Below are 25,065 nucleotides of genomic sequence, written 5' to 3' on the forward strand. Positions count from 1 at the left end.
TTGGTTGGTAAGTTCTGATGCAGGTAAAAGGGAAGACATGTGTGACTGGAAGGGAAGTGAGAACTCCATCAGTTCTTACTGGCAATCAAGCCGTTTAAAGTGAATGACAGACACTAGGTGGGGCAATAATGTAATGTTAACAATCACACCTAATGTAATAAAGCACTTCATACACATGAGGCATGTTCTAAGCTCTTTATATGTTTACTTGTTTGCTCCTCACCACGATCCCATGAGGTAAGTAATGGTATCCCTAATTTGCAGAGGAGGACATCTGTAAGTTAGGCACAGAGCAGCTAGGCAGCATGCCCAAGTTCACTCAGCAAGGGAAGGACAGAGGTGGGAGTTCAACTTGGGGAGCCCAGCTCAGACGTATACTCTTAACCACTGTTTTCTTCATAAAGATACAAGCAGCGCTGTGTCTATTTTAGGAGCATACTTGCTCCAAGTATTGCCTGGGTACCTGCTCCCACTCAAATGGAGCTTCTCCCTGGCGTGTTCCAAGTACCCAATGCTCCTTTAGGTTCCAACATCCAGAGGATCATTGTGTTTAACCTCCCAAGAGTCTTTAGCAGCCTGTCCCAAGGAGAACAACTCTATGACCCCAAACAACTTAGAATTAATGGGAAAGTTTGCTAGCAGGAGGTTCTCAAGCTTCCTTGATGGTAGAACAGGAGAAACTGGATATCCTTTTTTAATATTTAAAAGCGTCTTCAAATAATTATTACAGTGACACCTAATAGACTATAAAACTCACTCATAATTCCCTTATCTAACAAGTCAATTCTGCTCATTTATCCATAGATACGTTTTCAATTGTTACCCACATGCAAATATATTTAAACTGGATACTAACAGTAGTAAATATGTTCTTCCTTCTCTGACTCACATGATAAGATTGTCCCTGCTGCTAATCAAAATGTGGTTTATATCAGACACATAAAACAGACTAAACACTACAAAGTGTCCCAGGAGAGAGGGACAATCAAGTAAAAAATGGCATCTTAATTCACTGGAATATCATTTTCCATTGTTTGTTACAATAACTATACCCATTTTTTATTCCCTTCAGCAGCAACTCTCATTTATTTGCCTTTTTGAGGTAGAACTCTCATTTATTTTTTTGAAGGAAACAAAGCTGGATCATCTATCAATAACTCACTTACTTAATGGTTCCTTCTCAGATTTTAGCATTCAATGCTGGGTGAAGAATGCTCCCAGGCCAACTACTTTTGTGGGAATTTGGGAAAAGAAGACAATCTGATATACTAAAGTGAAATTTGTGTGTTTTTCCCCCTCCAGGACCAATTCTCTAGTGCACGAAAGGGTAGTAACAAGACTGAAAGCAGCTCCTCTCCAGAAGGAGTTCTCCAACGCTAAATAAAGTTACTGCTCTTTGTGAAGAATTCCATATTTATTACATTAATATGCATTTTCTCTAATATGATTTGTCTGGTATCTAATAAGGTTAGGGCTATTAACAAGTGCTGTCCCACACTGATTACATGTTAGGAACTGCTCTCCTGTGTGAGCTATTTGATATACTATACGTGGAGAGTTCTGGCTGAAGATGATCCCACACTGATTACATTTATAGGTCTCTTCTCCAACATGAACCCTCTGGTGCTTAATAAGATCATTCTTCCGAATGAAGGCTTTCCCACACTGACAGCATTCATATGGTTTCTCCCCAGTATGAATTCTCTGGTGCACAATGAGGGCAGAACTCTGGCTGAAGGATTTTCCACAGTCATGGCATGCATATGGTTTCTCCCCAGTATGGGTTCTCTGATGTGAGAAAAGGTGAGAGCTTCGACTAAAGCATTTTCCGCAATCTTTGCACTCAAAGGGCTTCAGCCCAGTGTGAGTTCTATGATGGACGACAAGGTGAGACCTCTGGCTGTAAGACTTCCCGCAGTCACTGCATTCGTAGGGCCGCACCCTAACATGGGTTCTCTGGTGCAGAATGAGATGCGTGCTCTGTCTGAAAGACTTCCCACATTCGGCACACTCGTAAGGTTTCTCTCCAGTATGAGTTCTCTGGTGCCGAATAAGCCTGGAGCTGTGAACAAAAGACTTTCCACACTGATTACATGTGTACAGTTTGTCTCCTGTGTGAGTCCTCTGATGGGTAACAAGGTGAGAGAACCAGCTGAAGGACTTCCCACATTCTTTACATTCATAGGGTTCCTCACCAGTATGAGTCTTTTGATGTCCAATGAGGTGAGAACTCCGGCTGAAAGATTTTCCACATTCTTTACATTCATAGGGTTTTTCTCCAGTATGAATAAGCCGGTGCCTGGTAAGATTAGAGCGCCAGCTGAAGAATTTTCCACATTCCTTACATTCATAGGGTTTCTCTCTATGCGTACCCTTTGATATACCAAGGGATGTACCATGAGTAAGAGAGTTGTTATCAGGGCATCTGTACGATTTATCTCCTGCTTGAGTTCTTGCAAATTGAAGAAGGTGAATGTTTTGACAGAAGGTTTGACCACAGTCATTACTGTTGCTTGCATAACTTTCCTGATGACCACTGAAAACCAAATCATGTTTCAAACTTTTAGGATGTGAGTCATGTTTATGGAAATACTCTCGCAGTGCTAGCTGAGCAGGAAGAAGACAGTTTCTCCCGTATTTCCCATTTTCACAGACTCTCTCCTGAGGAAGTGCTTTCTTTTGGGTGAATGCCACTTGCCTCAGATGTCTCTCCTGGCTGTCCTGGGGCCTGTCCAACTGACCTTCACGTGTCCAGACTTCTTCCAGGGACAAATACCAGAGATCACTCTTTGCCATTCTTTTCATTTTAACATCACAAGAGTGTTTATCTTTAGAAATGCTCTTACTAGAAGTTGATGATTTAACTTCAACTGCAGTCTCCAAATCTGAAAGAAATGGAAAAGCTTTGCATAACTAAGAAAAGTATTAAGGTCAGAATGGCAGGATATATGTAGAAAAAAGTATGTAAGTCACGCAGAGTTGCTTTTAAATATGGTTTTGTAACCTTGACAGAGAGTGAGAAAGGGAAGGAAGGTCCATTAACAGGAAACGGGCCGGGTTATAATATGCACATAAAAGGAGCAAAGAGGGTAAGAGAAGCCACAGGACTGGCTATGACACATGGGATCAGGATATTCAGTGCTGGGGTGGCAATTAAGGAAACCCAGAAAGCACTGCACTGCCACGATCTAACCCAACTATTAATGATACAAGAACCTGACGTGTCTCCTTGCTGCCAGGCCCTTCTCCGACGTGAATTCTTCACATTCCTAAACCATGAAAGCAGCCATGTGGCAGGAAATGACTTCTATCTATGCCACCAAAGCAGTACAGAATGATGACATGTGACTGACAGAGCAAACCTCTCAGAAAGGCCATGGGGTCGGCTGGCAGGGTGACTGCACAGAAGGGACCCAGATACAGGTTCTAACCTACGCTTTGCTACTCCTAGTGGTGAATTTAGACAAGTTGCTAAACTTTTCAAAAATCATATTGCTTCTCTGTCATCTAAGGACCTATAAGGTTATCCTAAGTATCGTATAAGGTGGGAGCTCATCACTGAAGCAGTATGGTTTGTAATGCTCACTGTTATCATCATCCCCATCTTCTACTTTGATTCCTTTGTTTTGAGACACCAAGACTTAATTAAAACTGACAGGACTAACGCAGGACACTAACTCAGAACCTGAACCCTAACTCACATTCTCCTGGACTTTTCGCCCTTCTGTTTATATGCATGCGTATTACTGCAAATTATTTTCCCTGGTTCAGAGCCTGCGTTTGTTTCTCAATGCCTTTCAGCTAAAATGTTTGGTTCTGAAATCTAGAAAAAAATCCACTATTTACCCAATACCACCTCTTCCTACATAAGTGGGGCAATACTCTACTCTTACTTGGTGTATGGGGTGAATTGTGTTCCCCAGAGAAGATATGCTGAAGTCTTAACCCCCAGTATCACAGGTTATGACCTTATTTGGAAATAGGATCATTGCAGATGTAATTAGTTATTTGGAAATAGGATCATTGCAGATGTAATTAGTTAAGATGCAGTAGTACTGGTGTAGGAGGGCCCTAATCCAGTCTGACTGGTGTCCTTACAAGAAAAGGAGAGAAGATACAGAGGCAGACACACAGGGGAGGAGGCCATGTGAAGATGGAGGCTGGGTGAGGTGATGTGTCTACAAGCCAAGGGGCACCTGGGGCACCAGAGCTGGAAGAGGTGGGAAGGACCCTCCCTTGGAGCCCCAGAAGGCACACGGCCTGCCCACGCAGTTCTAGAGACTTCTGACCTCTAGAACTGTGAAACAATAAATGTGTTGATTTAAGCCACCCAGTTTGTGGAACTTTGTTTTGGCTGCCACAGGAAACAATCCCTGGTAAACAATCCCTGTGCCAGGCTCCTAACTGCCTCCTTTGTACAACCCAAACCCCTTTCCCAGTCCTCATTTTCATTCCCAGCTCTGTTAGTTGCTAGTTTCTTCCCCACCCTGATTTCTTTTTTAAAAAATTGTGATTAAAACAATACATATAACATAAAATGCACCATCTTAACCATTTTTAAGTGCACAATTCAAGTATTAAGTATATTCACATTGTTGTACAGCCATCACCACCATCCATTTTCATCTTGTAAAACTGAAACTCCATACCTATTAAACAATAAGGACCCAATATCCCCTCAACCCAGCTCCCAGTAATCACCATTATACTTTGTGTCTTTATAATTTTGGCTACTTCAAGCACCTTACATACGTGGAATCATACACTATTTGTCTTTCTGAGACTGGCTTATTTCACCCAGCATAATGTCCCCAAAGTTCATCTACATTGTAGCAAACTGCAGTATTTCCTTCCTTTTTAAGGATAAATAATACTCCATTACATATACACACATCTCTACCTTGATGAGTTTTGACAGGACATATACCATCTTTTCCCTCTCCTCTACCCAGTGCATCAGAATCCCATGGAGAAGTTTTTCAAACTACTAATGCCAACTGGAAAATTCTAGAATGAACATGTGTGATAAGGGGTAGGGATGGGTATGGAAAGACAAGTCTGGAGAAAGCGACAGAAAACACGGATGCATTAAAGTCCTAAAAATCTTCCATGTGTTCTGTAATGTGGAAGATAACTCAGGTGCGTTATCTTCAAAATCTGCAGCATCCATTAATGAATTCATCATCTGAGTTTTTAAAGCCATCACCCATTATATTTTTCATTTTGATAAAGAAGTTCCCATAGCTTGTAGATTCCCTTAAATTCCAGTCGATTAAGCACATACATGGAATTTCAGTATTTCTTTTGACAACAAATTTCCCATTAAAAATTTAAACTGCTGGTTATGGTCAGTTATTTTTGGATACTTGTCAACAGACATCCAGGAAAGCCTGCTAAACTGAACACATGAATGGAAAAAATAAGGACAGGAAGAAATAGGGAAATGAAAGGAAACAGAGAACAGTCTTTCCTGCCATGGCCCCAAAGCAGCTGACTGATCAAGTTCCATCCCAGTGTCTGAGGGACCTGCCCTGAGACAGGTTCTGGCTACAGTCACCTACGAGGCCCAATGTAAAAAAAGTCAAAAACAAAATTTACGACATTTAAAAGTAGAAACAAAGTGGAAGCTCAGAAAAAGAAGGAACCTGTACTTAATAAGCCAAAAGGTTTCACAAAAAAGGACTGGAGGCGAAACACAGAGGACGACTGAGACGCTGGCAACTTCATTCACATCACACTCACAGCCTGAGGTACAGGGAAATGCCTGACGTGAGTGGGCGTGAGTGCCAGAGGATTATGAGGTGCCTAGACTGCACCGGGCCTGAGAGGCCATGTGTCCCCAGGAGCCCACGTGGGTCACCAGCACATGGAGTTGGCCATCGGCAGCAAGATCCAGACAGCAACCCCCCAGATGGCTGGGCTAAGGAGAAAGACATCAGAGCACTGAGCTTAGAGACAGGGGTCAGAGACAGCATGGCCCAGAGAGAACAGAATAGGAGGAAGATGAAGCACTGCCTTCATTTCTTAACCCAGAAGGCTGATCTTCTCTACACAGGGAAGCTGGGGAAAGGACTGATGCTAGGAATCCACACAGTGGTCTGCATTTTACAGATATTAAGATTAAAATGAAAAACAATTAAATAAAGAGCTAGATTATAATGAGAAAACAGGTGTTTTTGAGAGCAGCAGTTCTGGAAGGGAAGGAGGGTTAAGTCAACAGGGATTGGTGAGGCCTCTGCTGCAACCGGCAAAAAACAAACTCAGAGCAGGGGCAGGCGATGGGGTCCCATGGCAGAACTTACACAGAGCAGCGGATCAAAGGCTGTGGGCAGGGACACAGGACAGGGGAAAGACAGGCAAAGATAACAGAATAATTCTATGAAAGATAAGAGAACGCAGATGCTTGAGTTAGTAGTAATAATCAGGAAAGCAATATGAACAGGGCTGGAACCAAGCACTGAAACAGAAAGGTAATTTTAATGAATGCAAATGGAAGTGTGACAAGACTGTAGAAAGCAGACTAGCAGTGGGGAAACCGAAGCTAAATAAACCCAGTCCTCACCTTCGAAATGCAGAGAACTAGTGACCACTCTCGCCAGGGACTCCTGCCCCTAACAGGCGGTCTGGTCCTCACCTGGATGGGTCTCTTGGTGAATCCATCTCTCCATCAGCCACGGCTCCTCCCCCTTCTCCAACTGCAGGATCACCTCTGGCTTGGGAAGCTGATGCCCTGTTCCCAGTGAAAGATAAAGAACTGGGCGAGGGTTGGGAGCTCTGGGCTGGACACAAAGAAGCATCCCAGTTCACCCCCAACCCCCGGCCCCTTCAATAGTCCTGGGGGGCTCTGAAGAGTATACAAGGTAGGGCTACAGAGGCAGCAAAATACACATTTCTTAAAATTCAACAAACCAAAACAATTTGTTTTTCATAAAAGCAGAAGGAGTATGAAAACCCTGTTCCATGCCCAAAAGAAATTAGGTCCCTGGCCCCAAGCTCACACTCCAATGTATGCTTCAGGCTCCCCATACCTTTTGATCAATGAGGAACCCAAACCCCTCAAACAGAGGTCCATCTCACCCAAGGACATCAGGTTTCTGTAGTTCTCCAACATCACATCTTTGTACATGAGCTGCTGAGCGGGGTCCAGCAGCTTCCACTCCTCCCTCGTGAAGTTCACAAGTATGTCCTTGAAGGTCACCAGTGTCTACAACACAAAGCAAATTTGAGCCTGATGTATATCTCTGCCCTCCCTTTCCCGAATATTGACAGAAAGAGAGATTAGGCAGATAGCACTTGGGTAGGGAAACAGGATAGAACAGAATCCATTCTAGGAGTGAGTAGTATTTAGGTTGAATTCTGGACAAGTCCTAAAAGGAATGGTATTAAGTACATACTGTCTAGAAACCAGTTCCCTGTTATGTTTTCAGTTTAGAAACTGTCATAAACACTTTCATTTAAATCAAGTATGTTGTAAACAGCTAAAGCAAGGAGAATCAGTTAATCTACACTTATGTGAAATAATTAGAACCTAATACAAGGCAGGAGAAGAAGGGAAAAACAGTCCTGAGTTCAAGTGCAACTTTACGCTTAAGAGACCAACCTAGCCATGTTTTATGACCTAAAATAAATTTCCAAAACATTTTTCCAAAATATTGGTAGGCATTTAAAAAATGGAGAAGAGATTATATTTTAATAGTAACAAAACAATAGATACAGAAGCAAGGCCTTTATTAGACACATCAAAAGGATCTATATAGATGACACACAGAAAAAAACCCATTTGAATAACTGAGCATTTCTCATCAAAGACTGTGAAGGTAAAACAACAGTGGAATAGTGGGGATTTTTTAATGCTGAAAGAAAAGAACTGTCATGCGAGAATTTCAATTATTAGGTGAAAATATCTTTCAGGAATGATGAAAAATACATTCTCAAAGAAAGTTAAACAAACAGGATTTGTTACCAGCAGACCTGCTCTAAAAGTATGCTAAAGGCAATTCTTCAGGCAGAAGGGAAAGGATACAAGAGAGAAACTTTAAATCTCAGGAATGATGAGTGAGAAAGAAAAAGAGTAAATATCTGGGTAAATACAATAGACTACTTTTCTTCTCTTAAATCCTTCAAAATATGTAGGACAGCCAAAAGCAAAGACTATGCTTTCTGGTGGGGTTTTGAATATACGTAGAAGTAAAGTATGAGGGATCATCTAGGGGCGAAGCTGAGTGAGGCTGAAGGAGGGTCCCCCACCCATCTCTCTGTCCCCAGAGGACCCACTCTGCCCCGGGGCTCTTCCTGCCTTGGTTGCAGTTACTCCTGGATAATTACCTAACTTGTCCCCAAGCTCCTCCACAGGCAGTCCCCAGGGAGGAATGAACACACCAGCCCCACACCCAAGACCACCAGGGACCAGAGAATCCCTCAGAAAGGCACCAACATCCCAGTTCTGTCATCATCTTGAAGGGAGAAAGCTTGCTGTGTGCTCAGTCATTCCTCATTGTAGACGAAAGAGCATCTCATCAGAGTCCTCAATATTTCACACATCTCTGTTCAAGTTGTGTTTCTTTGATATGAAAGGAAATAAAACTACAGCTATAAATAAAGCAAACAAACAGTGCTAGTCTATTGGAGGAAGTGTCTGAGATACGGACCCCTTAAGAACCCTTAACTAAAGAGGGATTCTCAGTCGGAAAACAAAGAATGAAGGCAGCCCAACTTACGTGGGACGGGGCGGTTAGCGGCTCGACCTCCATGCCCTCCTCGCTCCTGACGCCTCCTGAGGAACAGGAGATCCCAAGCAGGTGAAGCTGCGGAAAAGGCAGAAACGTGAGGAGAGGTGCTGTGACCTGGGGCTCATTCATCACGAGCCTAGATTCCCTCAGACCAACTGCTGTACCTATACATCCACACATCCAGACGACATCTGACTGTTCCAGAAATACACCTATAGTGCCCGAAATCCCCAGGAGTAGGAAGAAAAGAGCTCCGAAGACTGCCTCTCCCTCACCCTGCAATCTCTAGAGTTCCATGCTATATTTCATTTGGAACCGAATGGTTCTAATACTACATCAAATCCTCTTATTTTTTAAAAATCCTTTTTATTACTGAAGTATAGCTGATTTACAATGTTGTGGTAGTTCCAGGTGTACAGCAAAGTGACTCAGTTTTACATATATATATATATTGTTTTTCAGATTCTTTTCCCTTATAGGTTAAAAGGGAATCATACGATATTTGCCCTTTCGTGTCAGGCTTATTTCACTCAGCATCATGTTTTCAAGGTTCATGAATGTTGTAGCCTGTATCAGTAGTTCACTCTAATGGCTGAATAATACTCTGCTGTGTGGACCCACCACATTTTGTTGATCCACTCATCTGCTGACAGGTATACCTAGGAGTAGAATTGCTGGCTCATATGGTAATTTTATGTTTAGGTTTTTGAGGACCCACCAAACTGTTTTCCATAGTGGCTGCATCCTTTTACTTTCACACAAGTAATGTACAAGGGTTCCAACTTCCCCACATGCTTGCCAACACTTGTTGTGGCATCTTTTAAATTTTATAGCCATCTTAGTAGGGGTGAAGTGGTATCTCACTGTGGTTTGTTTTTTTGTTTTTTGTTTGTTTGTTTGTTTGTTTGCTGTACACAGGCCTCTCACTGTTGTGGCCTCTCCTATTGTGGAGCACAGACTGGACGCGCAGGCTCAGCAGCCATGGTTCACGGGCCCAGCCACTCCACAGCATGTGGGATCTTCCCGGACTGGGGCACGAACCCGCGTCCCCCGCATCGGCAGGCAGACTCTCAACCACTGCACCACCAGGGAAGCCCGGGTCATTTGTCTTTTAGTTGTTGAATTGTAGTTCTTTATCTATTCTGGATAGTAAACCCTTATCAGATAAAATAACTTCCAAATATTTTCTCCCATTCTGGAGGTTGTCTTGCCTTTGTTGTTGAAATATACTTTTGCCAAATATAGAATCCTAAGTAGACAGGTATTTTTCCTTTCAGTGCTTCATAGAGCTCCACTCCCAATGCTCCAGGAATCAGAAGAGCTTTCCAGCCTGGCCAGCAGTAATGGCCATAACCCCCATGTGAACACCACGTGCTGTTCCCTGCAGCTTCCTCCCCCATGTGTGCTCTGTGTGATCACTCAAGGGCACCCTCTGCACTCTGTGAAGGCTGCTGCCCTGCCCTCCCCAGCCTCAGCTCTGCATTCTGGACTCAGGGTCTGCTCAGCCCCTCTCAGCTTCCCCTACCTCTGCTGTAACCTGGAAACCCTCTCAAGGCAACAAACCGGGGCAGTCAGAGGGCTAACCTGCTTGGTTTTCCATCTCTCAGGGATAACTGTCCTTTGTGGTCTGATATCGAATGTCTTTAAATGATTGCTTCATGTATTTTGTCTTTTTGTTGTTGTTGCTGTTTGTTTGGGCAAGAGGATAGGTAAATCCCCTCCCTGTTACTCCATCTTGGACAGAAGTAGAAGTCTATAAACACTGCACTTTTAACTTGTTTTAAATTTAGATGGTATCTTTAATTTCCACCTTTGGAATACTAGGTTTGAATATTTTCCATATGTTTATGTTTATGGCTCTTTTGTATTTGCTTTCTTTTACATTGTTTGCCCCCCTTGTCTTCTGGAGATCTTAAGGATTTCCATTTCAATTCTACCCATACTTATTGTACATGAATAAAAGCACTACGGTTTCTGACCCCTCACCAGTGCTAACCTGGTTTTCACCAATGACACCTGTTATAGAGGCACTGCTGACCTCTCAATTGTTCTTGAACCTGTTTATTGACTTTGCTAGCCCCTCACCTCGTTTTCCTCTATATAGCTTGGTACTTCTTAGTCTTCTCTAATGACTTAAAAACTTATGATTAGATGCAACTAGAGATTATCATACCAAGTGAAGTAAGTCAGAAAAAGAAAGAGAAATACCATACGATATCACTTATGTGTGGAATCTAAAATATGACACAAATGAACTTAGCTATGAAACAGAAACAGACCCACAGACAGAGAAAACAGACTTGTAGTGGCCGAGGGGGAAGGGAGGATTTGGAGTTTGGGGTCAGCAGATGCAAACCATTATATATAGAATGGACAGACAACAAAGTCCTACTGTAGAGCACAGGGAACTATACTCAATAGCCTATTATTAAACCATAATGGAAAAGAATATGAAAAAAGAGAATGGACACACACACACACATATATAGCTGAATCACTTTGCTGTACAGCGGTAATTTTTTTTTTTTCTTTTAGCCACATCGCACGGCTTGCGGGATCTTAGTTCCCCGACCAGGGATTGAACCCACATCTTCAGCAATGAAAGCACAGAGTCCTAACCACTGGACCAGCAGGGAATTCCCTGTACAGCAGTCATTAACACAACATTGTAAATCAACTATACATCCATTTTTAAAGATTAAAAATACTCATAAAAATTAAAAATTATGATTAGTTTAAATGTAGGTCACCCTTTGTTGCTTCTCCGTCTTTCCCAGTCTCCGCCGTTTCAATGGCCCCCTGGGCACTTCCAAGGCATGGAGCACGCCTACTCGTTTTACCCCACGGTCCATCCCGTTTTTGGCTCGCGACAGGCTCGGTGTTGGGCTGGAGTGAACAGATCACCCTGTCCTCTGCCCCTAGGTCTTCCCCAACCTCAAGTGCATATTCCCAACTGTGGTTAACAGCATGGCTTCTGCAGCCAGACTGCCTGGGTTCAGACCCCGCTCCACTGCTCACAGGTGGCTTCTTAACCTTTCAGTATCTCGGTCTCTTCATCTGTACACTGGGGACTAAACAGTGCCTACCGTAGGGTTATTATGAGAATTAAATGAGTCCATATTTGTAAAACACAGAAAACAGTGCCTGACACACGGTAAGCATTATCTGCTTGTTAATTAAAAACATACACGACATCTAGGGACAAGTGACGCTAGTATCTTTCTAGACTCTGTCCTCTTAACATCCAATCAGTTACTACAACCTGTAAATCCCCCCCTAGACATTTCGCTAGCCCACCCCTCCAGATCCCACGGCCTTGGCTCAGGCTTGGCTTCTCCGCCTCCGGTCTTTCTCACTCTGATGAGTGTCCACATCAGCATCATCTCTGTAAAACACGTAAGTTGCGCTTCTTGATTAGAATTCTCTGCTAATCTCCCAGTACTCACAGGAAAACGGGCCAAGTCCTCAGCATGGATTGAGGGTTCTTTGTGGCGGGCCCTTTTCTCCCTCACTAGCCCTAAATGTACCATCAACCCCCCCACCCCCCCCATCCACGCTGCACCACCTGAACTGCCTAACCTCTTCACATGCCCTAGTCCTAAGCCAGGAAGGCTCTGCCCTCTCGTGCCGCTTGGTAAAATCCTACCCATCCCGCAAGATCAAACATCACCCTTTCCTGTGTCATTCCCTAATTTCTCCAGGGAGCTTTCGTGTTCTTTCGCCTCTGTGCTCCCACAGTCCCTAGGACAGGAAGCAACATGAACTGAACAAAAGTACAGCCAGAGAGCACAGCTACCTGCCCAAGGTCATGTCTGCTTGGGGTGAGGTCTCTGATGTCAGGCACAGGTCTGTCCTTACTGCTTTTAACCCTTCCCCAGAAACTTGAGTAATTTTAGCTGAACACACCAGCTGTGGGAGTTAAGACAGAAGCGGACACGTGTTCTCTGTGGGGTATCATCAGAGGAGCACAGGCTCATTTCTAGGAGTCAGAATCCAGTCAGCAGGATGGAAAGGTGGGATGAACGTGTGTGTTCCTTGTTCACACCTTCTTGATCCAGATGTTAACCAAGGGCTCACGAACCACATGCCAAGTACTATTCCAGGGGCTGAGCCCAGAGCAGCGGCTGTTCAGACAGGCCCCTCCCTCACTGAGCTCAGGTGAGTAAAGGCTGAAATAACCACAGATGTCCAGCCTGCATAAGAAATTACTTGGGTGAAGCAAGAGAATGGTCTTCACACATTTACAGGTCCTGTGGAACAGGGATAATATTTTTTTTTTTTTTTTTTTTGTGGTACGCGGGCCTCTCACTGTTGTGGTCTCTGCCCCTGCGGAGCACAGGCTCCAGACGCGCAGGCCCAGCGGCCATGGCTCACGGGCCCAGCCGCTCCGCGGCACGTGGGATCTTCCCAGACCGGGGCACGAACCCGTGTCCCCTGCATCGGCAGGCGGACTCTCAACCACTGCGCCACCAGGGAAGCCCAATATTTTTTTTTAACATTTATGTTTTTTTTTTTTTTTGCTATGTTGGGTCTTCGCTGCTGTGTGTGGGCTTTCTCTAGTTGTGGCGAGCAGGGGCTACTCTTCATTGCAGTGCACAGGCTTCTCATTGCCGTGGCTTCTCTTGTTGTGGAGCACAGGCTCTAGGTGCGTGGGCTTCAGTAGTTGTGGCACACGGGCTCAGTAGTTGTGGCTTGCGGGCTCAGTAGTTGTGGCTCGTGGGCTCTAGAGCACAGGCTCAGTAGTTGTGGCTCGTGGGCTCTAGAGCACAGGCTCAGTAGTTGTGGCTCATGGGCTCTAGAGCACAGGCTCAGTAGTTGTGGCTTGCGGGCTCAGTAGTTGTGGCTCGTGGGCTCTAGAGCACAGGCTCAGTAGTTGTGGCTCGTGGGCTCTAGAGCACAGGCTCAGTAGTTGTGGTTTGCGGGCTCAGTAGTTGTGGCTCACAGGCTCTAGATCTCAGGCTCAGTAGTTGTGGTGCACGGGCTTAGCTGCTCTGCGGCATGTGGGATATTCCCAGACCAGGGATCGAACTCGTGTTCCCTGCATTGGCAGGCAGATTGCTAACCACTGCACCACCAGGGAAGTCCACAGGGATAATATTTATTCTGAGTTGTTCCAGAGGGCAGAATTAGGAGAAATGTGTGGAGTCACAAAGAAGTCAATTACAAGTCAATAATAATAAGACACCATTAATCAAACGACACCTGGTAACAGATCAGGTCACGGAAAGAGGCAGGAAATTTCTGGTCACTGATAAACTTTCAATAGGATCTTATTTAAAAAGAAAAAAAAATTATATACAGCCTCCAGTTTACATGGACATCTAAGGTTCATTCCAGTGACTCTCCTGTTTTATGATTTAAAGCAAATAGTCCTATGTCACCCTAATTTCCCTTAACGCCCACTTCTAGATAATTTACTTAAAACTTTATCTAAACTGGCAGTTTATAGCCCTGATTGCACACTGGACTTTCCCCCTATATTAATAAATTATTAATACCTGGGTCCCATGCCATCCTTCCCCACCAAGAGATTCTCATGTAATTTTCTGGGGAGGGAGCACTCCAGGTGGTTCTGACGTGCACCATGGTTGAGAGCCACTGATCCAAGCTGTCATGGAGTCTATTTAATTCTCAGTTTCTACCATTTCTTGGGCGTAATCAGATCCTTCCATCAGACACCAGATTTACAAAGGATCTTCTTATGCAACTGAACAAAACTGACTTCTCTAACGTAACAACAGATATTGCCAGGGGAGGGACACCGGGATGAGTTTTCAGCAGGTAAGCTGATAACTATTGTGATCTTCTGTCATTTTTCTAAATCATTCCTGAACACTTTACTATGATCCTGGCTGTGTCCCACGCCCAGGGGATAAAACGTGAGTGAAGCATTTATCCCTGCCCTCAGCAGCTAAGCCAAGCTGAAGAAACCAACCTCTATGGAGTACAGACAGCAGCCAGCATGAGCTGGGGGTCTCAAGGCTGAGTCCAGAGCACGAGCTGGGAGTCTCAAGGCTTAGTCTAGCATGAGCTGGGGGTCTAAGGCTGAGTCCAGAGCGCGTCTGAGTTCAGGCAGATAAGCGAGGGTGGGGAACCATGAACAAAGGCAGGGCCTTCGACGGTGACGTTGGGGGAGAAGCTCAGTGTGGCCGTTGAATGCGGTGCAGGGCAGGGAGCAGCCAGAAACAGGCCAGGTCGAGGTCACAGAGGCCCAAAGTGCCGTCCTCAGAAACACAGACTGTTGCCTACATGCTGTCAGCTGGGCAATGACAACAGATGTGCCTCCCTTTGAGGTAGTTGTGTGATGGACTAGAGGGGGATGAAACACCTGCAAAGAAACCAGGCAGGAGGGAAACTGTGATTCAGAAGACGGGAGCACAAAGGAGGGCAGCAGTGGAACTGATTAGATGTGGATGGGATACAGGTCAAGGGTTCAAGGTGACCCCAGGCTTCTGGGTGACAGAATGGACAATAATGTCTGGGGGTAGGATTGGCTGTGCACACGGTGCGTGAGCCAGAGAAGGGAGAGGGAGAAGGACACGTTTAGATGTGAGGGATATCCAGCTGTATCACCCGCCATCCACATTTCTGTTCTACCTGGAGCTACTCAAGCTGCACAGCTATATTCTCAAACAGGACAACTTCTTGAGGGGCAGTGGGGGTGGATCTTTAGTCACAGATTTGGGGGTGATGTATTCGTCTACTCTGATGTGGGTGAAGGAGACAGATGGGGTCTAAGGGAGATTATACATCCCCGCGACATGATTCCTATAAAGCCCACCAGGAGACAGAACATCTGGTAAAGCTGGGTAACGGCATTATCAGATGACACCGTGGCAGTGTATAAAAAATCAACCAAAGATACCATGGAGAGTAAAATAAACTGTAGGACCAGAAAATTGTGGGATAGGGACTTCCCTGGTGGCGCAGTGGTTAAGAATCCGCCTGCCAATGCAGGGGACATGGGTTCGAGCCCTGGTCCAGGATGATCCCACATGCCGCGGAGCAACTAAGCCCGTGCACCACAACTACTGAGCCTGTGCTCTAGAGCCCGCGAGCCACAACTACTGAAGCCCGTGTGCCTAGAGCCCATGCTCCGCAACAGGAGAAGCCACCACAGTGAGAAGCCCGTGCACCACAACGATGAGCAGCCCCTGCTCGCCCCAACTAGAGAAAGCCCGCAAGCAGCAACAAAGACCCAACGTGGCCAAAAATAAATAAATTAATTAATTAAAAAAAAATCATGGGGATCTAAAAGGGAAAAAATGTGGGATAAATTAGTATCTAGGAAGAAAACAGAGAAAAGGAAGCCCAAAAAGGAAGCAGAGAAAGATCCACCAGAGAATGAGAAGATCTACAGACAGATCTATAGAAGAGCTGCAGAGATGTATATCAGAAGCCAGAAGGGAGAATTTCAAGGAAGGGAGGATTAACAGAGTTCCGATGAATTAGGGATTCTAGTGCCCTGACTGCCTAGATGAAGGTTCCCTAAAGCGGGAACAGCAGACAAATTCCACAATAGGGCTGAAAAGTTTGGAGGCGAGAACAGCAGTGAAAGGGCGGAGCTAGAAGAGGCGGTAGGATCACATGGGGACCTGGGCGTGTCTGTGGGCGGGAAGCAGGGCAGGGGTGGGCTCAACAGCTCGGAGGGAGGGACCAGACTTGCAGGCAGGAAGCCCGCAGCAGCAAGGTCACTGCCCTCTGTGCCCTGCCACCGCTGTCACAAGTCCTCGGACCCCCACCCTCTGCCCCCCTGTCCCACCCACATAACCCAGGGCAGGCTCCCCGTTCCAAGGTCCTCAGCTGAATCACATCTACACCGTTCCTGTTGCCAATAAGCTGATACAGCCACAGTTTCTGGCAGTTAGGACTCAGATGTCTTTTGAAAGCTGCTATTCTGCCCACCACCAGGGCGGAGATGGCCTGAAAGAAGCTTCCAGCACCAGCAAGAAGGCTATGGAAGTTATGATCTGAGGCACAGAGGTTCCATGCACAGCTCTGATCACAATCATCCACATTCTGGGCCCCGACAACCTTTCAACCTTCAATCCTACTGCACTTGTCCCATGTTCTCTAAGCCTCATTCACATGCCACCTTTTCCAAAAGCCTTCCCATCGTCCCAGAGAAAATCCCTGGAGCCTTTTGCCCACGCTCCTAGCACTTCAACACTCAGCTCATTTGTCCACCTCCCTGTAAGATGAAGAACCACTTGAGAACTGGGGTAACCTCACTCTAAAACCTGGAAAGAGGCCAGCACAGTGCTTCGTGCTTTGTATTTGTTCACTCCAGCATTTGTCAAACACTTGGCGATAACCTGTGGTTTGTACAGATGTCTGCCCTCAGGGCAGGCAATGGAGACTGGAAGACCCAGTACTTGAGGACCAGCGCCCACGGACGGGCGAGACCTTCTCGGGGATATCGTTTCGCTTGGGCATATGGAGTATGTAATTCTTAACAAAAGAGAACAGATCTCTTAAGGTTCTGAATAAGTTCACTGGTATTTGGCATCTGTGAAGGACAAGGGATCATCAGCAAAAGGACCCAGCAGCAGGGACAGCAAAGACATACTCAAAGGTACAAAAGGCAAAGATCTGTGAAAACTCAACAAATGGACACTCTCAGGTTGTGCATTTCATTTTATGTAAATTTCACATCAAAAGCAAAAGGGAAACAAACCTTAAATTCTGGTTAACAATGCACATGCATTCAGAAGTATTTCAGGAAAGCATACTGATGGCTGCAATTTACTTTGAAATGCATCCCAAAAAAGAGGGACTGATGAAGAAAGGGACAGACAGATGTATGTTCAAATTAGTATAGTAAAATGTTAATGGTAGAGTCTAGGAGGGGAGGTTACAAGTATTCACTGTAAACTTCTTTCAGTTTAGCTGTATGTTCCAACTTTTTCATAATAAAATGTTGACCAGAAAAGGTAAGGATGAGACAGCAGAAAGGTATTGTGTGGAAAGAGGCAAAAATTATGCTCCTGGTGTTGGTTCTAAGCCAGAGAAGCATATACAGCTGGTGACACACCAGTCCTGACCTTGCTTCAGAGCCAGAAGATTTAAGACCCTGGCTGATCTGAGTCATGCTATAAGGAAAACTACAGGTGAAAGTCTATTGTAAGCACAACGGAGATATCACACAATGAAACTTCTTTTTCCTTAAAACAAAAATTTTTAAAAACTAAAATGTTTTTTCAACTATATGCTACTAAGCTTTCAGTGTTTGAATTATGTGATGAAAACCAAGGGAGCTCATCATTTCTAGGAGTATTTTTCCTTTAACAGAAACATTTTCTCATCTAATTAAAAGGCAAAGGAATGAGTCACTTTCATAACATTTTTAAGAAGACGGAGATATAAAAGAAAGAACAAATTGCATGGGGTTCTTTCAAAAAACAATCCCAGAAATATTTCCTTGACAAGTGCATTTAATCCATAAACAGAACTGCTCTCATTCCTACTCATCCTTTATTCTTATCTGTGACTCCTAGGATTATTCTTAAGTTTTCTCTTATTATTCAGATACATTTCTAGTTAAAATTACTAGGCATCTTCTTCCTGTTGTGAACAGACTTTCTTCTACAAAGGTAGTTGCAAATTTGTTCCTGAGGACGTTAAGCAACCTGTTAATATATAGGCTCTTTCCAGTCCCTTTACTAAAGCTCACTGATATTAACTAAATCTCTTGTACATGCTGGGGATGGAGTTAATTAGATACTTTGTCATCTCTTTTCCAGAAGGTACACCTTGTATCTATGTAAATACTATTAATATCTTGTCCTAAACAAAAGTTTGAGATGTTTATATAAAATACTGATAAGCAGACTCATCATTTAACTTATGATATATATCTCAAATACCGGCCCTGTGACTGGCACATGCTAAGAGCTCAAGAAATATGTGTTGAGAGAGGGAATGAAAGAACAAATGAACAGTTTTCAAGAAGGGCAGGAATGTGTGCCATCCACTGTCCAGGAGGCTTTGCAAGACAGAGGGACAATTTTAATGAAACAAGAAAAGAGGAGATTAGTTAGGTCACCGAAGAAAATTACTGCGGCGTTGAGGTAGTTTAAAAAGGGGCAGGGAGGGGTTGTGCTACTTATGTCCCAGGTTAACCTTAGTCAACACCACTAAGGTGACTAATATTTTTCAGCTAGCACTGTGGATGACAACCTGTCTTCCCTTTTACTTCTTATTTTTTTTCTTTAACAGTATATTCTGTTATGAAGTAAAGACAGAACTTAAATTCTTCACCTTCTCCACATACTTTGGGTGGGATCTAGGTAATTTTGATGTCAACCTCATCTTTCACATTCATACCAGGTGTTAGTTTATGTACAACTTTGATTCGTTTAACTGTCAAGAGAAAATAAAAATATAATAATTATGAGCTATCTCTGAAAAGTAAAACTAGGTTAAACACATACACACCCTCAATTAATCTATTTGATTAAAAAAGAAAACCCAACAACTGAAGATCAGGAAGCCAGGAGCTAGAGATGCCGAACCTCCTGATCTTAAACACTGAAAATACCGATAAGACAGGCAATTCTGAGGAAAATAACTGCCAAAATAAGTCTCAATAAGTAAAGTTTTTTTTAATGAATATTTTTAGACTGGAGCAAGAAATAGAAATCGATCCAGCCCTTTTTGCCACCAAACTTCTTAAAAGTAGACCTACTTCATCAATGTTTGCAGCATATAATAACTTCTATAATATCCACGAATAGAATCCAGAAGTATATATTTTTTAAAACCAGTATAACCACGTTGGATGTCTTTTAGGAACGTTAGGACATTTACTGTTAAGAAATTTCCTACTCTAACAAAAAAGAGCATGATCACGTTTAGCAGATGCTGGAAAGGCCATATGCAAAGTTTTAAACATCTGGCCCCAGTTGGGAAGGAAGGAAAAAAAATAGAAACAGGAACATGAGAAATATTATTTTGCATCGCTGAGACTATGTGGTTCAAACTCCCCACCACCGCCCGGCGCGTACGGGCGTCAGGGTCCCGTCCCACCAACGCGAAGGCGAGCGAATCCAAGTGGCAGCGGGGGTCACTCAGGCCGGGAGACCACATGGGAGAAAAACCATTTGTTGGTGAAAACCGTCCGCCTCGGCGAGGAGACGAGGAAACGGCGGCGCCGCCTCCCGCTAGGAAGAAACCACATCCAGCCCTTTCGCGTGTACCTGCGATCGGCACCTGCATGCGCAGCACCGGGAGCGTCGCCGGCGGGGCGGCACCGTCACAAAGGCAGCGGCTCGGCGAGCGCGCCCACATCCGGGCCTCCGCGTCCCGCGCGGGTCCGCAGGGCGGGCGGCGGCAGCTCGGTCCCCGCCCGGCCTCCTGCGCCCACCCCGCCCCCACAGCCCACGCCGCGCCCCTGGCCTTCGCGCACGCGCACGCGCTCCACGTCCACTCACGACCCGCCGAGAAGCGCAGCCGGACGCAAAGCCCAGAATCGCTCCGCGGGGCGGCGCGGGGGCTCCTGGGAAGTGGAGTCCCGGCCCTGGCTCCGCGGGCCTGGGCAGCGCGCGGCTCTGCTCCTCGCCTACCGGCTGAGGGCTCTCGGCGCCGCCGCCTGCTCCGCGCGCTCTCGCCTCCCTTCCCACTGCAGCCCAGTCGTTCCCACGCGAGAAGCAGGCACCCCGAGGACAGGTGAGCGCGCAGGCGCGCGGACGTTGAGGAGACGCGGGAGGGGGGAAGGCGAGGGGAGCGTGCACCGGAGCGGTGGGTCCTCCTCGGAGTTCTCCCCAGCTGGGGGGCGGGGGCTAGCGGGCGGGGGCGGGAGGCTGTGTTCCTGGGGCCGTGGGTTCCCTGGGGCGGAGCGGGCGCCGGGGGTGAGCAAGCCAGTCGCAGGTAGGGAACCTGACTACGCCGTGAGTGAGAGGAGGAGGGATGTCCTGCTTGTACGTCTTACTTTATCCAGGACCTGTTCTTCCATCTGTCTTAACCCCAGTCAATTGAAAAAAAAAGCACAACCCATAAGTTGACGATTCCGTTACGTTGCGCGTACTTCCTGAGGCCGTAGCCCGGGCTCAGCCTCTCCGAGAGCTCGGAGGGACCGCTCCGCAGAGGTAAAGGGGGAGCAGGGTATACAGGAGGCTTGCAACAGAAGCCAGGTAATCAGAACCTCGGAAGATTTCTGTCAGTTAAAGAGAACCAAACACCGCAAGTTAATGACCTTAGCACTTTTCTGTGTGTGGGAAGACACAAGAGTCTGGGCTCATTGAAGTCATTCCTTTGATAAGGATCTTAACTCTCCAGGGCCAGTATCCTGCCTGTCTCCACTCTGAATCCCCTCAGGGTGATGTCAGGAGGGCTGCAGTGGCTGATGACTTGAAGGCTGCAAACATCCTTTGTTTGCTGATGTGGCAGGTGACATTCTTCTTCCACAGTGCCTCCTCTTGGTCATAAATTTGGCTAATATTTGGGAGGCATTTCATGACAAGTTTTTTGGTTTTGGGGGGGGTGGTTTGGCTGCGCTGCAGCATGCGGGATCTTAGTTCCCCAACCAGGGATTGAACCCGTGCCCTATGCAGTGGAAGCGCGGAGTCTTAACCACTGGACCGCCAGGGAAATGCCCATGACCAGTTTTGTCCCATGGCACTAGGAAGGCTCATTCCTAGATCAGGCAAAGTTTCTGTTGATAGGCCATTCGATGCGCTGGGTTTTTTGTGTTTGGTTTTTGTTTGTTTTTTGGATTAGGCCCTGTTGAGAATCTAAAATTCTCTGGATCGCTTGTCTTACTAGTTTGTATGATCCAGTAGATGTTTTCCCTTGTTGCTTCTAACCGTATTTAGAGTTGTACTATTACAATTATTCTATGTAGAGTTAAGTATATGGTTAACTTCTTGGGACATCATTAATTTTGTTGGAGGCCTGCTAACACATTGGGTAATTCAAGAGACAACAATCTTAGAAAACAGACAGAATATGACAGCTGGTAACATTAATAAAGTTATAGTGTAGCAGAGAGAGACACAAGGCATAAATAATTTGAAAACGAGAGAGAGCAAATTAAAACAATGATTAGTATAACTAGTTGTAATCTGGTCACAGTAGGCCATCAAGTCCACAGTGCAGCCAGCTGGAGAAGCCAAAATCTGGAAGGATCAGGTAGAAAGAAAAAGATAAATGTTTCATCTTTGTTTACAAAGCCATACTTTATCAACTTGTAGGGCATAGCCTAGGAGGAAGGTTTTTTCTGGAAAATGAAGATTAAAAGCCAGTATATTTCATTAAAATGTCATAAAATTATGAATCATATTTATCAGTTCATTCAGTCCCATGTAATTAATTCCTGTTATTCTGGATGAAGTCATCAGGTTTTCCATTAGAGTTTTGTAATTTCTTACCCATTTCAGTGGTATGATTTAAAAGTTATACTTGTATTTGTCAAAAATCCTTTTTATGAATCTTCTTGAAGATCTTCATTTTATAAAAGCATCAGTGTAAGATAATGATTGTCTATAAATGACAAAAGACTTAAAATGATATGGTCAAAGATCTGATTCCAAGGCAGTTGACAAGAAACTTGGATATTTCTGTGACATACAACATTTTAAGATAATAACTAGAATTATGACTGATAACATTATACAAGGACATATCACATTTTTTAGGAATTCCATATAAATTTTGGAATATCTATATTAATGACATTTACCCATACAATATAACCTAAGGTTTATCTCCAAACACTTGACAATGCTTCTCAAGTAATTTAACATACCAAATAAGACTAATTAGTTTAATATTCCTCTCTGAGATGTCTCAGGGCTCCTTTGAAGCATCCCAGAGTTAGCTGAAGGTCAGAAGAACTTTAGTTAGAATTTGATATTTGGGAAGTTTGTCAAAAATATCAAAAAGGTTTCAAAGCACTTGGTCAAATAGGATCATAGGACACTGTGAAACAATACTTATTCACTTAACCAAAGTGACAAAAGATTTCAAAAACAAATAAAGATCACTTAAAGGCAAAGAAATTCATGCAATGTGTTACCAAAAGCACTATTCCAAGAAAACTTTGTTCTCTTAACAGAGAGGACCAAATCAAGTCTTGCACCAGCCTACTTTTAATAACAAAATCCATTTACCTAATTAAATTTAATCCAGTCCTAACCATGTACAAAACTACTTTTTCAGGGCTCCCTTTCTACAAACTTACAAAACTTTCTATATTCATGTTAGTTGTTCCCTTATTTTTAATCTGGAAATAGCCAGCTCTAGGACAAAAATCACCCTTATTTTCCCAACAAATTCACTTCTATTCTGCATACCTTCTTTTACTGAAAACATGCATCCTGCCTTCCTTGCACATTAAAATATTTCCCTTAATATTTTTAGTAGCTTTAATTACATATTACAGTTTTAACCCTTAAAATCTTAATCTCTAGTGAAAACTGACAAGCAGCAAGTAGTTGTGAACTGTTTGTCATACCAGCATTTCCCGGTTGGCAAACTTAGGAATATTCCATAACCCCTAGTAACATACACCTTCTGACTTCTTTCTTCATTGTGGTGCAAGACATGTGTCTAATAAACCCACACATCTTTAGTTTCCCTCTTGTAAGGGGACAAAAGGAGATAAATTTAGGCCTGTTTAGCAATTAATGTTCCAGTATTTTATCTTATTTGAAATGACCTGGTTGTTCAATGAATTCCCATCATTTAACTTAACTTAGCAAAACTCAAGTTACCAAAAATCTAGAGAACCTATTTTTTTTAAGATTTTTTTTGATGTGGACCATTTTTAAAATCTTTATTGAATTTGTTACAATATTGCTTCTGTTTTACGTTTTGGTTTTTTGGCCATGAGGCATGTGGGATCTTAGCTCCCTGACCAGGGATCAAACCCACACCCCCTGCATTGGAAGGTGAAGTCTTAACCACTGGACCGCCAGGGAAGTCCCTAGAGAACCTATTTTAGATAGACATACCCAACACAGAATTATTCCTAAAGAGTTCACCTGAAAACTCTTATCTCATTTACCTTTATTTTGTAAGTTATGAAAATATCATCATACAAAGTTAATTTTTTGCTGACAAACTGCAACAGAAATAACGTGAACACACTGACCTTCGGTAAAGCTAGGTACAATAAGAATACGACATGTCTGGGACTTCCCTGGTGGCGTAGTGGTTAAGAATCCACCTGCCAATGAAGGGGACACAGGTTCAATCCCTGATCCATGAAGATCCCACATACCACGGAGCAACTAAGCCCGTGCACCACAACCACTGAGCCCGTGTGCCACAACTACTGAAGCCCGTGTGCCCTAGAGCCCACACACCGCAGCTACTGAGTCCACACGCCACAACTTCTGAAGGCTGCATGTGTAGAGCCGGTGCTCCACAACAAGAGAAGCCACAGCAATGAGAATCCTGTGCACCGCAACAAACAGTAGCCCCCGATCGCCACAACTAGAGAAAGCCTGCGTGCAGCAATGAAGACCCAATGCAGCCAAAAATAAATAAATAAATAAATAAATAAATAAATAATTTCTATTTGTCCTTAAGTAGGCTATGAATTAGATTTGGGGTGAGGGAGCCTTTCCAGTGGTTTGAGTTTAAAAAGGCCGTTCTTCTGTTTTGTTTGTTCATTTGTTTCAGGTTTTACCTTAGTGAGCTAATTGGGCTCAGTCTCAGGTCACTGTGGGCTGTGTTTACATTTCTGATTTGTAGAGATTTGGAAGACAAGGACAGCTGCTTTTACTTCTCAAAAAAACTGGTTTGTCAGTTAAACGATTGATGTGCCCAACTATATTTTCTTTAATTTGCTTTTTTATATCAGTGAGAAGATTTCCAGCTAAACTGAAAATTAAGAGTTCTATGTACTAGAAGTTTAGGGTTCAATTTATCATATCTTCAAAGGCTTGTATAAGGCATTCAAGAAAGGCCCTTTTTCTGATTGCACAGATTAGACCCAGAGCAAAATCTCTGTTATTAGTTTTATTAGCCCCTGAATATTGTTCCCAGATTTTACTTTATATTGTATGGCTCTATTGGTTTCCTTTTGTATGTTGGGTTTTTTTTAAGATTTAATTTTATTTATTTTTGGCTACATTGGGTCTTCATTGCTGTGCGCGGGCTTTCTCCAGTTGCGGTGAGTGGGGGCTACTCTTCGTTGCGGTGCACGGGCTTCTCATCGTGGTAGCTTCTCTTGCTGCGGAGCACAGTCTTTAGGCGCATGGGCTTCAATAATTGTGGCACATGAGCTCAGTAGTTGTGGCGCACAGGCTTAGTCGCTCCGTGGCATTTGGGATCTTCCTGGACCAGAGCTCGAAGCTGTGTCCCCTACATTGGCAGGTGGATTCTTAACCAC

General features: G+C 44.3%; 1 protein-coding gene across 3 annotated transcripts; it reads right to left on the minus strand.

The window, feature by feature from the left end:
* Positions 1-1,182: 1,182 nt before the first annotated feature.
* ZNF10 (zinc finger protein 10) lies at positions 1,183-20,028 on the minus strand. 3 transcript variants are annotated; one of them, XM_081252487.1, is made up of 5 exons: positions 19,928-20,028; positions 8,718-8,804; positions 7,078-7,204; positions 6,635-6,730; positions 1,183-2,885 (listed from the first exon to the last, which is right to left on the minus strand). In XM_081252487.1, exons 2-5 carry the CDS (start codon positions 8,748-8,750, stop codon positions 1,423-1,425), a joined length of 1,719 nt encoding a protein of 572 aa, XP_081108613.1. In that variant the 5' UTR covers positions 8,751-8,804; positions 19,928-20,028; the 3' UTR covers positions 1,183-1,422. The 3 variants fall into 3 exon arrangements, with proteins under 3 accessions (XP_081108613.1, XP_081108612.1, XP_081108614.1); XM_081252486.1 differs by lacking the exon at positions 19,928-20,028 and having other exon boundaries at positions 8,718-8,989; XM_081252488.1 differs by lacking the exons at positions 8,718-8,804; positions 19,928-20,028 and adding an exon at positions 8,435-8,554.
* Positions 20,029-25,065: the final 5,037 nt, after the last annotated feature.

Source organism: Mesoplodon bidens (genome assembly GCF_964165515.1).
Source record: "Mesoplodon bidens genome assembly, chromosome: 13".
Taxonomy (NCBI): domain Eukaryota; kingdom Metazoa; phylum Chordata; class Mammalia; order Artiodactyla; family Ziphiidae; genus Mesoplodon; species Mesoplodon bidens.

Bases quoted from the DNA above. Each gene is read 5' to 3' on its own strand.
- ZNF10 (XM_081252486.1), bottom strand. From the start codon at position 8,909: ATGTGTGGATGTATAGGTACAGCAGTTGGTCTGAGGGAATCTAGGCTC. The intron at 7,205-8,717 runs GTAAGTTGGGCT...TTTGTGTTGTAG, and splicing joins CGCTAACCGCCCCGTCCCAC to ACACTGGTGACCTTCAAGGA. The intron at 6,731-7,077 runs GTGAGATGGACC...CACTGGGAACAG, and splicing joins CAGAAACCTGATGTCCTTGG to GGCATCAGCTTCCCAAGCCA.